Below are 16,295 nucleotides of genomic sequence, written 5' to 3'. Positions count from 1 at the left end.
ATCCAGGAGCTATTTGCTGCTGGTCTTGTGGGTCAGCCATTTGTTTTGTCCATTTGACAAATCCCATGCCCTTTGCCCACCTTTTATCATTGCGAAGAACCAGACGAGCAGGTGGCTGGCCACCAACCCATTTCCCAAAGGAGGCCCTTCCTTCCCTTTACACTTTCCAGAAATTCATCTGTGGAAGAAAGAGGAGTGATTTTGATTAAAGAGATTTGTTGGGTGTCAAACAAAGCTGGGTCAGACATTCCGGACCAAAGCGGCAGCTTCTCAAAAGCTCCAGGGTCATTTTGTTTCTTTCTTAGAGCAGCTCACGAGCTCATTACCAGGGCTTGAGGAATCTTACACGTTCACAAAGGTTCAAGGATGTTTACAAACATAAATGAGGCTGTTCCAGCTACATCCGAAGAACCCTGGGCCCTTTGCATGTGTCCAGTCTGCCATACTGTGCTCTTGAAACAGAGAAAACCATTCTTGAAAAGCCTTGATTTTCCATTTGTAGAATCCACAGACTGGGATGGACCTAGTGCTTTTGGTTTGTTCTGAAGGTCGTGGTTGCTACCCTTAAGGAATATGAGGAGAGCCCCGCTTTATAAAAGTAGGCTTTGGCTGTGGCCTCCTGAGTTAGTTAGAGCTGGAGGATTCTGAGAGTAGCAGTGACTTGGACCAATTCTCCTTTTTGCAGACAGGGAGAAAGCAGCAACCGATCACTGCATCTCACATCATGCCACTGAAGAGAGCCACAAGAAAATTTTTTCCTGCTGCATTAACTGTTTCTTATGTGTCTGTTGAGTTGATTTAAGTAGAAATGGTGTCAGCTTTACTCTTCTGTACACTGGGCCAATCAACTGCAATGACCCCATGGTGTTTAGGCTCATTTAAATCCCTCCAGCCATTGAGGAGGAAAAAAAAATTGGAGTGTGATTGCTTAGTTTATATCTAAGCTACTAGAATAAAAAGTTTTTTTTTTTTTTTTGGAGTCAGTAATATACAGAAAAGTTGTGGTAGATTCTAGGGCAAGGCCAATGGTCTGAATCAACCCTTTATATTTGGTTGGAATGCAATGTAAAGCTTTTAATTTATTACTGCATTTGCAAAATGGCAATATCTACAGAAATCTGAATACTTGCATATTTATTCAATTAGGGGCTGAATGTGTGCTTTGTACTGTGGACACAGGAGACTTGATTCAGTCATTAGTTGTGTACTATTTTTTGTTGTGTTTTTTTTCCCCTTCTAAAGAATCTGTCTCTGCAAAACAGTCTGGGTTTCATCAGAGGTGTATATTTTCCAAAGTATAGTACTTAAAAATTACTCTTGACGTTTAGCTTGAGGTCAGTAAACAAGAGTTTCTTGGATTAGTGATTCCATTGTCCCTGCTGATGATCAATGGAAAGATGGCAAACTGGGAGGCCTTTGAGATAGTGCTGTTTTAAAACTATGCAACTATGCTTTTGTTTTTAATTGGCACAAGTATTTAGGGGTTACAGTGTGACATTACAGTACACGTAATGATCCAATCAGGGTAAACTGGAGTATCTATCACCTCATGCTCCATGATTTCTTTTGTTGTGAACATTCAAAATTTCTCTACCTGCTAGTTTGAAATATTTAACTAAGTCAGCCATAGTTGTCCTACTGTGCTGTGGAACATTACAAGTTATTCCTCCTATCCAGCTCCGTGTCGGTCTCCATTAACTATCCTCTCTCTGTTCCTCCCCCCCGCAACACCCTCCTCAAGCCTCTGCTAATCCCTATTTTATTCTCTATTTCTTTGAGATCAACTTTTGAGCTCCCACATACAAGTGAGAAGGTATGTTCTTTGTCTTTCTGTGCCTGACTTATTTTGCTTAATATTAGAGCCAGTGCCTTTTGTGGGATCCCAGGGTGGTATTTCTACATCGATGGGGTTATTTATTTCTTAGCTGTGGGATGGCTATGAAGCTAACTCTCAGGCTGAGCTAATGAAGGAAGCAAGTATTATTTAAAGAAATGACTTTTTTTTTCTTACAAAATCCTAATGTCTCATTTGGGGCAGCTTACACTTAAAAAATTCAGTTAAATGATTGCATCTGTTCTGAGATTCATAAATGCCCCCTCTGGAACTGATCCTCTGTGTGACTCCTTGGGAAAAATTCCAGCACAGGGTCTACTTGTCCTTCCCTAGCTCTTGCAGACAAAATTTCTTATTCTCTCCTCTATGATGCCACATTACTGTCTTTACATCTTGTTAAGACATACCTTACGTGGTACTGTATTATTATGCCTCCATTCCCAGTCCCTTTGACACTTAGCTTCAAGAGGAATAAAACTGGATTGTAATTATCTTTGAGCACCCAGAAGCCAAAGTGAACCCCATAATAAAGGTTTTTTCCCCCCAAAATTGGCTTTTTGGTACAGTCGTTTGGGGAAAAAGTATTCTGAATGCACAATTAGAAGTCACAATCATATGCCTTTATCTGTCAGGGTCCTGGTGCCTACTAAAGGCTCTGACAAGTCCTGAAGTATGGAAAACTGTTTAATTTTGTTTCACTCAGCATTCTCCAACTTGATTGTGCAGCCCCTTTGTTGAATTCCACACTCTCAAGGTTTTCCTTAGATAAGGCAGTTTAAACTATTTAGATAAGGCAAATAAGGGAGAAAAGAAAGAGAATTTTCATCGGATTTGGTGGCATCTGCCTGTAATCCCAGTGACTCAGGAGGCTGAGGCAGGAGGATTGCTCATTGGAGTCCAGCCTTGGCAACTTACTGAGAACCTGTCTCAAAATAAAAGAAAATAAAAAGACCTAGAAATGCAGCTCAGTGGTAAGATGCCCCTGGTTCAATCTCGGCATGATAGTGGGGAGGGGAGGGAGAGAGAAAGACATTCTTCTTTAGTGGTGAATTGGCTGCAGCATGGGTGCAAGTCAAGGATCTGAAGAGAGGCTCAAGGTCAATAGCACTGGATTCCAAGCTACCCACTAGCTCAGCTGAGTTGTTCAAGCTATCTCATCTTCTGTTTCACTTTCTTGCTAAACCTGGAAAATCTTGAAAAGAATTGTCCCATACAACTATATTGAGGAACACAAGTCCCAGCCATTTTAAGTGATTTTTGTTAAAGTAAGGATTGTATTATTGTTTATTTAAAATTATCACGTAAACCTCTGACCAAGAAAAAAACCCCACAAAAACCCCAAAACAAAGCCCTTTTGCTTGTCTCCAACAAACAAAGCAAATGTGGAAACAGTGACATAGAAGGAAAGGCAGACTCTTGGTGACTAGAGGTGTTTGCAAGAATTCCACTGAGGCAGCTTAAAGACTCCAACTGATGTTCATTCAGAGGCAGTCATTTTAGTGCTAGGATAAGATAGTCCCCATAAATACAATGCTCTAAAACTGGTTATATTTGAATCACTATGATAATAATAATATGAGAGTCCACTACAGTAAAAACAAGAGCTAAGGGTGAAGAGCGAGCCGGCTGGCCTACTGTTGCTAATTCTTGGTTTTATTGCAATTTAATATTGACATAAAGACATTAAAACATGCCACCCATCTTCTATAATACAAAATTCTGGATTAGAACAGGAAGCATGATACCTAGCCTCACAGACAAGAGAATCTGGAGCCCAGAGGTGCTTCCCTCTCACCAGAGAAGGACAAAGGTGGCGGAAGCAACGGGTGCGATAGAAAGGTTCTGGAAATGAAGGGATGGTGTAAGTGACTTTGAGTTAACAGTTGGGGAGCACTCTCTCTCCCCTTTTTTCCTTTTTTTGTGATGATGGGGCTTGGACTCAGGGCCTTGTGTGTGTGAGGCAAGCACTCGACCAGCAGAGCTATCTCCCCCGCCCTTGGAGAGCATTCTTTTAATCACAAGATTACAAAAATTTTATCTTGTTCCTGTCTACAGGAACAGACTTCAATTTCTGCAGATCAAAGACCTACAGAACTGACTTTGCTGAGGACCCCTATATTTCCCAACTAGGTAGAGTTGCCTGTGCAAATTTAGGATTAGGAACACCAATAGGTTTTCATGTGGCAAAAGACAACAAGCAGCATTCTTGGTGCAATTGGATGTGGGGTGGAATTAAGGTAGATGGGATTTACACCCAGTGGCACAGTTGCTTCTGGCTCCTGGCAGACTGTGCTCTCAGATGTGCCCTCACATTTGGAGAGCTGCTACAGGTTTCAGGCATCTTCAATGAATGCTCAAATTCCACTTTCTCCAAAAGCCTGTGAAAGAGACCCCAGTGCATTTCCCATAAGATCATGTTTATTCTTAGACTTTTGCAAGACTGTCTTCTACCTTCCCTGGTTAGAAATACATATATAATTTTTCCTGACATCTCCTGATTCGTAGTACCCTTAAACCAGCATTATTTGGTCTTTTCAATGGTTTTTTTATTTTTATTTTTCCTATATCTTAAGGATGCACCTTCCTCCCCATGAAGAGAAGGGTTGCAGGGCATTTTTTGGGTAGTCTTCTGGTATTTGGTAGATGGACTCTTGTGACATTGACTTTGGACCATCATGGAAATATTTGCCCACTTTATATATGGTCTGGATGAAAGAAAAAATTTCCTTGTTGAGTTGGGAAACTATTTTCCTCCTTCAGTAGGTCAGAATGTCTGCCTTCCATGCTGTTGGATTGTTGAGTGGAGAAGAATGTTTTAGGGGAAAAGGAATATAGTGTGGCCCAACATTCTCAGCTTGAGGAGGGCAGAGCTGAAGCCCTTCTTGCTAAAAGGCCACATGCATCTCTGGTTTGTGATGTTGCTTGTGAGTGTCAGCCAGAGCTGTACAGTTAACATTCAACAAGGTTCGCATCAAAGAATGATCATCAAGGTGAATCAGTTCTGCATTTCCTTAAATGTAGGTTTAATTTATGGGTAATTAGAAATTTTAAAATAGCAGCTCATTCAAGTATTGTGGGATGCCCAAGCATAGGACCTGTTCCTTTCTGTATTTAGAATCCTAAGTCCCAAAGGGTCAATTCATATTGAGCAAACATGTCCTGAAGCAGTCATGAAATGAAACCAAGATATATGTTTGATTTTCCACAGTCATGTTCTCAGATGGGTTTTTGAAACAGTGATGGGTTTGAGGGTATACCCTTTAGAGGGCTACTGTGTTTGGGAGCAATTTCCTGAAAGGAGGAGAGTTAACAGCAGGTAATGTCATTCCTCCCCGAAAGAGTTTGAGACTCTGCTTAAGTGATGAATGGGGGTATCTGACCCACATCTGTTTTACATTAGCATGGAACATTGCCCTGACGTCCTTAGGAGCATTTGTCAAGATTCCCTGGACAGAGCTTCTGTAAATTACATGCTGCAAATGTGTCAGGGTCAGATAAGAGGATATCATTAACTCCCCCAAGTTTACTCAGGGCTCCGTCAGTCCATCTTAATGTGCTCTGGGCCAACGATTTTTCCTTGAGCCATTTTCTTATACTTTTTCATTCATAGGAGAAAAAAAAAATGTATGGTGTACCCCCAAAATTGCACATGTTCTTTTCTCATAAATCATATTAATTGTAGACATGGTCTCAAAGCACATTAAATGCAGGCATGCGTAAATGAATTAAAACATATGAGAATTTTATTATGACCATGATGGATCTAACATAGTCAAATACCCATTGTATTTACTGGGCGTACTTTTTCATTTAGGTGGAATGAGCTTTTTCTTAGGGGGCTTTGTTGCGCTGATAATAGGTAGATGTGTTCATCACTTGTTAGAAGTGAACTTAGTATGTATATATATGTGTGTGTGTGTGTGTGTGTGTGTGTGTGTGTGTGTGTGTGTGTGTATGTATATACACACACACACACATACATACAGTCAAACATCTCTTGCAAGGAATTTCTCTGCTAATTATTTGTCTAAATTTGTATTTCAGTCATCAGACCCTGAAGAATATTGCTGGGCTGGGGATGTAGCTCAGTGGTGGGGAGCACCTGCCTGATATGCATAAGGCCCCAGGTTTGATCCTCAGTACCACAAAAACAAATACCCCAACCAAACAAAAACCTAGAAAAATAAAAGGAAATAAAAAACTAATATTGCTAAAAAATTAACTTTTTAGCTCTATTATAGATACGCTAAGAAATTGGTAAGATAAAAGTTATTTCCGTAATAGTCCAGAGAGATGAACACACATATATTCTGAGACAATTCTTACTGTACCCTTGACAAATGCAGCTGGGACATGTATTCTGCATATGAACCACACTTGTCTGGTACTCAGGCCCTTTCATCACGCATTAAACAAGCTACTTGCAAAATGTGGACTAAGGATTTAAATGGAAAACAACAACCACCACCATCACCAAGGAGTGACTTGGCTGGGTGCTTTGCCTGCACTGCCTTTCTCTTTGGTTAGGTAAAGGTCAGTCCTGCCCGTTCTCTAACTCTCAAGATGGGTGAGAAGGTCACCATACAGACCTTAAGAGAAAGTTCTGCCTTCAGGCAACTTCCCTCTTACAGCTTTCAAACAGACAGGACCAAAAATCTAATTATTTTGATGCTAATCAACTGCAGGATAATTCCTAAGGCATTTGAACCTGAAGACATTTTTAGGAAAGTCTCAGCTGTTTAAATGGAGGCTTTTCAGTCCCCAAAACATAGTCAATGAAATTTAACCATCCAGTGACACCTCTATTGTCAAAAAACACTTGTTAAACATTTGATTTTTTTTTTTTTGGTTGGTTGTGGGAATAAATTATATCTAAAGAAAAAAAATACATAGTAGACTTTTGAAGGAAGGGTGGAGGGCTAGAAAGTCCCTGTGTATCATGCAAAGCGGGTGTTTTAAAAAATGTTAAACCAGAAGAACATCTGCTCATTTAAGAACAAGAAAGAAAATAAAGACAGGAACCAAGATTCCTGCAAAGGGGAAAGAAGTGTCCAGAAGCACACCCTAATTTGCTAAGTCATGTTAGATTTCGGATAAACTCGGAGCACTTTCAACGGACGGCAAAACCGTAACACTTGTGCCAAGACAAATATTTTCCAGACACATCATTTTCAATGTAAATCTTAATTTGGCCCATAGTTTTTTTTTTATCTTTTCTATTTAATCTTACAATAGGAAAATTAATTCAAGAGAAATACGGCATGAAGCAATTGTAAAGAGTTAGTTTTTCCTGAACCATATAATCTTCCAATCAAGATATAAACAACCTATTTGGAATTCTGAAACTTGAGAATGAGTTTAAAGAGATCTTCAGAAAATGTCTCTAATAATGGTAACGACAGAGGAAACTGGCAGAAGAATTGTGAGCCAGAGAGTCCAAGGCTCTGAATTTGTTTTTCACATTCATCCTTGCAACAATTAGCTGTGTCTGGGGTAACAGTTTCAAAAACTGACTAATAGATTTTTTTTTTTTCCATAGGCTTTGATTAAGAGCTGTACACAACTAAAAGTAAAAACTGCCAAAGAGTCCCCTGGTCCTTTTCTGGTGGGACACCAGAGACCTTTATTTAAAGGAAGGCTCTTTGTGTTTGCTGCATTCGTAGATCTCCTTGGCATCTCATAAGGATGTGGTCAGCCTTCAAGAGGCAGAACAGAGTATCCTTGAATTTGTTTCATTTCCTTTGAAATTGTTTATGAAAACCAGGCAATTGTGCTTTCCTCCTACCCCCAATTTTTTACAAAAACAAACAAACAGAAAAAAATGCCAGCCCTGTAGGAGAAATATCTTGCTGAAGATTTGAGAGGGGATAAAGTTCACTTCACAACAAATGAAGATTTTATTTTAGGCTTTGAATAACCAATTGCTGCAGGAAAAGCATGTATGAAAGAAATCCTGACAATATTCCTAGAAAGAAAATATGTCGGGGTGACACTCTATAACCGTATCGGGGGAGTTCGAAGAAATTAATTTACCGACTTCTTTGTGTGCAAAAAGAAATTTCCATAGCTTCCCTTGAAGCACATGAAATATGAAATAGCTTTTAAAGAAACATACATAAAAGTGTAAGGGGACCCTTCCACAGAGATTTGAGGTTTTAAATTATGTTAGGGGAAAGTAATGCATTTTTTTATTGATATATTCACTCTCTGTCCCTCAGACTTTTAACTTTTAAATGACAGATTATGAAAATGGTACATTTCTCAAGTTTTTAAAAAATTTTTTTTTGGTGCAAAATATTGAAGTAGTTCACATGATAGTTATTTATTAATTTCAATTTCAGACCAAATAGGGGAGGGATTAATGTCCCATTCCCTATCCTTATACAAATTTTAGGATAGTGATTGTATCAATATGTGAAAATCATAGTAGAGGTAGGCATTTGTGGGAGAATGTCTTGTCTCTGGGACCAAAGATGTCTGGTCCCCCGTCCTCATTCTCCCTGGCATTGGCCACTGTTGATACTGGGCGATGGGGCCAAGGGCTCTTGCTGAAGTGGGAGCCCTTGATGGGTGTTAAAGTCACTTTGCCTGGGGACTTTTGAGGAACTAACAAATATGGCCTTGAAGATAGTACTGTATCTCCACCATCCCCCAAAAGACCTATACCAAGGTCTCAAAGTTAAATGCTGCCGTAAAAAGTTTTCAAAAACAGCAACTACAAAAAAGTTGCTAAATGAACATCCCTATAAGCTGATTTTTTAGCCTTTAGGAAGAACTTGTTTGTTCTTTTTTAGGATGCTCCTTGTTCTTGTTTTCTCCCCATAGACGAAGTTGTTGCTGCATTCAAAATTATGCAAATGAGAAGTATGTGGCAGGGGATTAAAAGAAATTTATCACAAAAATGTACATATATAGCTCATGGGAGAGTGCGCATGTTCTGAATAAAATCCTGCTCTGAGCTGTTCAGCTATAACAGTACTTAGAATATTCCATTTCTTCCTTAAAGTGACATACCATGAACTGAGTTTCAAATAAGTATCTTCAGGAAGGATACAATTAATTTAAAATACATTTCTCTTTTATCTATTGCCACCAGTATTTTTCTTCTATAGACTGATGAATTCATAAGTCTGCTTTTTAAAAATTTAATATAGCTTACTTACAGCAAAAATATTTTCCCTTTATCATTATCTCCTTTCATTAAAAAAGACACATTTTCTGTATTCTTATTTTTTTTCTGATTCTTGCTCATCAGATCAGCACACAAATATGTGCTCCTTGATTTGAAAGAAGTGTGTTTGGCACTGAACAACCTTGGTTTTAAAGACTTTAAAAATAGAGGTACCTACTCTGAGCCAAGATAATATATTTAGTATATTAATGTAGCAAGTGAAGTTTATGAATTTTTCATCTGCACAATGTATAATTATCTGTATTGTTATTGAGATGAACTGGCATTAGGTTCTTCTTTTAATGACAAATAATTTAAAAAGTGGGTTTCTTATAGCTGCTAACTAAAAGATTTTTAGGCATTGAAGGAATTGGCTTAGTGTTTACACATACCCAGCATCATATAAAACTCCACTTATGGGAGTTTGTGAATTTTCCAAGTTTACACTGTAAAATTATCTGTAGAAGCTCAAGAAAGATAATGTGAGTGGAGGCAGAGGTGGTAGGTGACGGTAGTGGTGGTGGTGGTGGAGGAGGAGGAGGAGGAGGAGGAGGAGGAGGAGGAGGGGGAGGAGGAAGAGGAGGAAGGGGAGGAACTACAATCCACGTAGGTGGGAGAACATCCTGAAGTCATTCTTCCTGAAGCTGTGCATCCTATTGATACTTTATTGTGTGCCTTTCACTTTCCTGCAATCTCATAAAACTGTGCTTTGCTGCCAATCTCTATTTTTGAGAATATAACTACTTTTCAGACATTTCAAAAGAGCTCTTTCACCGCATATCTCAAGAAAATGTAAATCCCTGGAATATCTTTCAAAATTTGGACACACTGTTGCTTTACCACACCCTCCCACCTTCTCACCTGTGTGTACATGCAATAATGCCAAGGAAATGGAGGTCAGCCTGCTAGAGGAGAAAGAGGATAACCTGCAGAAGTTGATGAATGTCACCCCTCCCCTGGTCTCTTGGGGCTCATTGAAGATGGATGGGTTAAAAGCTTTTGTTCAGGAAGAATTTGTTTGGCTGTAAGATTATGCAAACCTTTCCCAAAGGAAGCCACGGAATCCCAGATTTTGAATTGAGTTAGGATGCGTTTGGGATGCAAGACCCACAGCCCTGCCCCACTGGAGCTCTTGCCCCCAGGATTCTGCTGCCTGAATTAGCACCAGTGCCTGCAGTCAGAGCTTGGCTTTCCTTTCTGCAGGAGGGTTATGGACATGTCGTGCACTTGTGGACCCCAGTGGTTAAATATTTTGCCATCACTGTGTTTTCTGGGGGCTCTTCACTCAGCAGATTTATTTTGCTGTTGCTTTTATGGGAAAAAAAAATCACTTCCTCTTTTGTGTGGCCATTTTCCAGCTGCAAAATTAATTATCCACTTACTTCCACAACAGGAGGTGTTGCAAGGGTCAGTGAGTTTGAGTTTGGGAACACTTCATTCAGCTGATCTGAAAGGTGTTCTTCTGTTATCACTTTTTTTTTCCTTTTGTCTTTTAGGTTGTCTTACTCACCAGGGTCATTTAAAAAAAAAAAACAACACAAAAAACAAAACTGAACTTTAAAGAACGTGTTTGTTTTTTCTGGCTTGTCTTTTAACACGTCTTATATGGGCATCGTTGGTTAGAGAAGAAAGGAGTGTTTAGGCAACAAGGAGGACGTTTTGCTTGGAGAATCTTTTACCACTGGTTCACATAGCGCTGGGTGGGTCCTGAGTGTTGTGCTGGGTTGGGTGTAGAGAGGCAGCAGGCTGCACCTCTCAGAGGTCTCAGAGTGGCAGCCCAGCAACCAACACCCTGTGGGAGAGACGAGGGAGCCTCAGGGAAGGGAAGCATAGTCAAGACAAGGGGAGGATCTTTCTTGAGACAGTGTGGAAAGACACAAGTCTCAAAACACCCCTACACAAAACCCTGATTTGGAGTCATGTAACTTTTTTTTTCTTTTGCACTACTAAGGATTGAACCCAGGGCCCCGTGCAAGCTAGGCAAGTAGCCTGCCACAGAACCGTGCCCCCCAGCCCTAACTTTTTAAACTTTCATTTTTGAGGTGCTAGGGATCCAATCCAGAGCCTAACACACGCCTAGCAAGTGCTCTAAAACTGAGTGACACCCCTAGCCCTCCACTTTAAAAAAATAATGAGCAAATGCCTATTTTAAATGATATAGGAAACCTCCAGATGGGATACATAGTCAGACATTTTTCTATAGGAACAGACATAATTTCTCCCTGTCTCTGTCCCTTCTTTTCTTTCCTTTGAAATTCCAGTCTGATTTTATCACGGGGACACGGTGTAATCTCCCCTGTCTCTCTTCCTCCTCTCCTTCCTCCTTGTCCTTTTCCCTCCCTTCTCCCTCCCCGCCCCCTTTCTCTCTGAAACTGCAATCAGATGTTATCATTGGGTATGATGTAATATCGCTGCCACTTTGAATTGAGGTCCCAGTCTTAGGAATAGCTCTTTATCAGATTTCCAAAGAAAGAAAAATAGGACGGGCGAGTGATTCTTTCAGCTCTGGGCTACTGTCTGGTGCTCCCTCCGTGCTGATGTCTTCTAACTTGACTGTCTCTTTTAGGTAATGGGACTCCTGACCAACCATGGCGGGGTACCTCATCAGCCTCAGACCGATTATGCGCTCTCCCCTCTCACTGGGGGCCTGGAACCTACGACCACGGTGTCGGCCAGCTGCAGTCAGAGACTAGACCATATGAAGAGCTTGGACAGTCTGCCAACATCTCAGTCCTACTGTCCACCCACCTATAGCACCACAGGCTACAGTATGGACCCTGTCACGGGCTACCAATATGGGCAGTACGGACAAAGTAAGCCTTGGACTTTCTAGGGGGTGATCACTCCTGGAAGGGAGATAAATTCACCTTTTGCTTAAGAAGGGGGAGCGTCAGGCATCATTAAGCCTTGCGTCCCGGTACCAATTTTGTGGCAAGACCAGCTGATTGTTCCAGTAAGGGCTCCCTTACATAATTATTTTCTTAACTGAGGCCCACAACATCTTGTGGTTATTAATTGCTGAGACATAAAACCTGATTGCCAGTAGGTAAAACATGAGGGTTGGCCAACATGAAACAGCCCCTGGCATTACAAACACATGTTCTTAATGAGGTCAGCTCAAGGATCACATGGGGTATAATCCCAGGGACACAGAGTTATGTCAAACTTGTCTCAGGAATAAAAATATTAGTCTCAATCCTTTGATACCACGGTATTAAGTATGACATTGTCAGCCTGTAGCTGATACTGCCCCTTACTGTGAATTGTCCCAGCGTGACCTAAAAAGCTGCGTGTTTCCTCACAGGTGCCTTTCATTATCTCAAGCCAGATATTGCATAAACGAACTGTCCACTTGGAGCTAAAACTGGCCCTGCTTCTGGTCTCCACAGCCTAGACGTGAAGAGTCTTCTCAGAAAAAAAAAAAAAAATTCATCCTTTGGGGGAGGTGGAGGCAAAGAGCAGCAATTGATTTTCTTTCTGCAAAAGTTGGTTTCAGCTTCTTTTGAACAGGATGGATGACCGCAGCGGAGAAGATAAGGACCTGGAGCCACAAAAGACTCAAGCGACATTTCAAAACAATGGCTCAACCTGACTACAGATCCAAATATCCCAACTCTTTATTGCTGATGATCAAGGAGCTCAAACATTCCATTCTGTGTGTGTCTGTGTGTTTATCGGAGACTTATGGACTGTTTTGAGCAAGCAGAATGTTCTAAAGTATATTCGGAGGAAACTCTATAACACGTTTGATGTCGGTGACTTTAAAACTGCTCACTTATCGAAGCAGGAAAGGAGGAATCCCTGACTTGTACACACTGGAAATTAATCTAAAAATAAAGGCCACCATATTTTAGGAAGCTAGACTAGATGTAAAGGACCTCCCGAATAATAAATTATTTGTTATCCTATCCTCGTTTAGAATCTAGTTGTCAATAAATGTCCCGGACACGTTTTGCCAACAGGATGTGAGATGACAGGAAGAAAAGCTTGTTTTTCTTTTCCGGTGTGGGGAGAGGTGTATGACATTTTTCCAATTCACCTTCATTTGGAAGCCAACCCGGGCAGGGGGAGGGCCCGGCCAAGTGACGTGCGTCACATACCTGCTTTTCCGTGTGCAATACTGTGTACCTCACAGACACTTTGGCCACGGCCAGAGTGATAGAAATGAAACCAGAACTATATTTTTGCAGGGGCTTTTATTTTTGCAGCCCGGAATTCATTGTGGTAGAATGCAGTGATGTTTGCCGTTTGCTGAACAACCCACACCCAGCTTGCTCCTTTTGATTAGAGACCGTGTCAGAGAATAGTGCTTTTTAAAATGATGACGTTTACATTCTTCTCTTTTCTATGAAAGGCAGGGCAAGAGCAGAAATGTCCACGTGGCTCTCATGTACTTTTAAATTATACAATGATATCCAATATTAAAAGATTATAGGAACCGAGGTTTACATACGTTTATGTGGTGACATTTTAGAATGTCAATAAAAAATTTTTTTTCTTTTCTTTGAAATGTTAAGAGGAACAAGAAAGGTGGAAGGCAGTGTTATTTATTTCTTTCTATTCTTGGAATCATGAATGAGGTAGGCACAAATACATTCCTTTTAGAGTGAAGAACGGTGACTGTAGTGCATTTAGTGAGACGACACTAGGCGTAGAACTGAGGTTCGTTCCTGCATTGGACAAGGGCGATGGAATGAGAGAACTAGGATCTTTGTGTTGCAGCCTCAGCCAACAACAAAGTGTTGTAAAAATGTCTTTCATGTAAAAAGTGCAGTAAATATTTACTATTTATAATGAATAAACAGTTATGAAAACTTACCCAATCCTGCTTTTTTTTGGGAGGGGGTGTTGAGGATGGTGAATTTAGTATAATAAAAACCTTGGCCAACAGAGCAGACCACACTTCCTGAAATCCCTTGTTGATGGGAAGGAACCTATTAGGGCAAAGGACAGATAAGGACGTGCCACCCACAGTTGTGTTCTCTTGGAGGTGCTTGGGTTGGAATCTGTATTTCCAAGGCTGTGGAATGCGGGCAAACCTTCCACCTGCCCCCCCCACCCCGCTCTATTCAGAACTGTCAATGTCACTTGGAAGAGTGTTTTCCCCAGTATGCTGGGCTCCATCTTCATCCCCAAGTGTCCTGTCCACTGACATTTTTATTGGAAGTGCTTGTTAATTATTTATTTTATTTTGGCAGCTCCTTTCAATCTTCATAAGAAAACCAGTGCCCATTTTGTTCTTTCTTCTCGTCCTTCTCCCCTGGTGTATAGCTCTCTCCTTCTCTCTTCCTTCCCACGCTTATTTAATGGAGTCTGAATGTGCCATGCATGGTGTGGGACACTGGTGTTACGGCAGGGCCCGTGACCTAGTGGATGAGGCACAGGACCAAATGCACTGTTTCGTCAAGTGTGAGGCCTGTCATAGGGAAAACAGTCATAATACCTTGGAGCTCTTAACTTAGTCCTCCATTATGTCAGGGGATCCACTAGCATGCCTCCTTTACATATGAGGAAACTGAGGCATAGGGAGCATATGTGAAATCACCCAGTGACAGTCTGGTTTCAGAACCTAGGTGCCTAAACTCACATTCTTCTGCTTCCTTCAGTCTAGACTGATGTGGAGGACTGTATGGTTAGAAGACCTGGCCAGTTTGGTAAATGCTAGTCATGCATGGTTATTTAAATTTGAAGAAATTAAAAATAAATAAAATTTAAAAAGTCCTTCAGCTGCACTAGCTATATTTTAAGTACACAATAACTTTATATGGCCAGAAGCTGCTGTATTGGGCCACTTTGCTGTAGAACATTCTGGAACATCATTGCAGAGACTTCTATAGGTCAACTGACCTAAAGTTTAAGTGAGTTCATCTTTTAAAAATCCCAAGGACTTAAAGTGCAGCAGGTAAAATTTTTTCAAATTTTAAAATGCTTTACCTCATTTTGACCCATATACTTACTCTTTTGATCAACCTATTGCTCTTTTGCTGACAATGATGTATTCTAAAAGTAATATAAGGAGAGAAAAGAAAGTTAATTGTCATAGAACACTTTTGGTATGTTGTTCAATCCTCATGAAATCCTGCAGGTGGGTGTTATTGGCCTCAATTTACAGATGAATGGACTAAGGCCCAGTATTGCCAAGCCTTTGGGCCTTGGCTACATGTGGCACAATAGCAGAAGCAGGCTGAGACTTCTTCCAGCCTCGAGGCAGAAGCTGTTTTAGTGTATCAATGCGGCTTGTCATACCCACTTCATTATGGCAACCCGTGCTTTTGCCACAGTCAAGTTGAAAAAACCTATTTAAAAAAATGTTAATTCACGCCCAATGTTACCGAATAAATACTACCAGGATTTGAATTTTACAACAGAAGCTGGTCTTAGATGATCACTTTTCTTTCCATCTCCTGATCTTAGAACTCGATATGCATGACACACATCTTTTCTTGTACCCCTCCTCTTATTTCTGCATCTCTCTGAAAGCTATTGCTCTGCTGGTGTTTCTCCTGTTAAAAGTCTCCATAGATCGTTCTTCCTAACTTTTTTTTGGACAACTAATCAATCTCCAGGGGAATGAGAACTTGAACCTGAACCCCACACTGAGTTGGATTCTATAATCTCATTCCACAGGACAATCTGCCACTTAAGGCTTTGAACCCTTGGCCTTCATCCAAGCTTGAACCTACCTATGAGGTTCCCTTGTCCATCTAGTTATTGGAGTCCATTTGAAAACCCACAATGAAAACTGAAAGTCAGAATTTGAACTCATTAATTTGTGGTTATAACAATTTTCCTAGGAATAGATATCAGATTTCACATCTGTGACGGAAGCCTTTAGTTAGCCCAATGTGAAAGTGCATTTTTGCACACACTTGGCTACATGAAGATGGTTAGAGGCATCTTTATTGGTGTTGGCATTTAAAACCAGGGTAATGAACGAGATCACTGGCTCATGCTCATGAGTTTAGAGAGCCTTAAATGGAGGTGGGAATGGATTAATCCACACCTTTTGTGTGAAATTGGCATATATAAGATCTATCCTCACACTACATGATCAAGAGTTAAAATTACCACATGGGACCAGCATCAAGGTGACTACAAGAGGGAAGTTTATCCTGAGGATAAAGAGGTTCCATTATTCTGAGTGAATGATTTTTGGTGCTTAATCATCTATAGATAAGGAGAGCTGGGGTCAAACATGAAGGAACACAGATGGCAAGTGGCAGTATTTGAAAAAAAAAAAGATTCATAAGACCAGCCTTAGCTTCAGACTAGTGCAAGCTGGGCAGGGGT

At 40.6% G+C, this 16,295-nt stretch overlaps 1 protein-coding gene across 1 annotated transcript in view; it reads left to right on the top strand.

Moving 5' to 3' along the window:
- Pax3 (paired box 3) overlaps positions 1-13,775 on the top strand; it is a 92,219-nt gene extending 78,444 nt beyond the window's left edge. Inside the window, exons 8-10 of the mRNA XM_021730009.3 lie at positions 11,572-11,818; positions 12,310-12,340; positions 12,492-13,775. Of these exons, the coding sequence (XP_021585684.1) occupies positions 11,572-11,818; positions 12,310-12,340; positions 12,492-12,597 (384 nt within the window). The 3' untranslated portion in view covers positions 12,598-13,775. The remainder of the gene's footprint in view (positions 1-11,571; positions 11,819-12,309; positions 12,341-12,491) is intronic.
- Positions 13,776-16,295: the final 2,520 nt, after the last annotated feature.

This window comes from Ictidomys tridecemlineatus, chromosome 7, assembly GCF_052094955.1.
Source record: "Ictidomys tridecemlineatus isolate mIctTri1 chromosome 7, mIctTri1.hap1, whole genome shotgun sequence".
NCBI classification, from domain to species: Eukaryota; Metazoa; Chordata; class Mammalia; order Rodentia; family Sciuridae; genus Ictidomys; species Ictidomys tridecemlineatus.
Note: the sequence above shows the minus strand (reverse complement) of the source record. Positions and strands in the feature narration are given on the sequence as shown.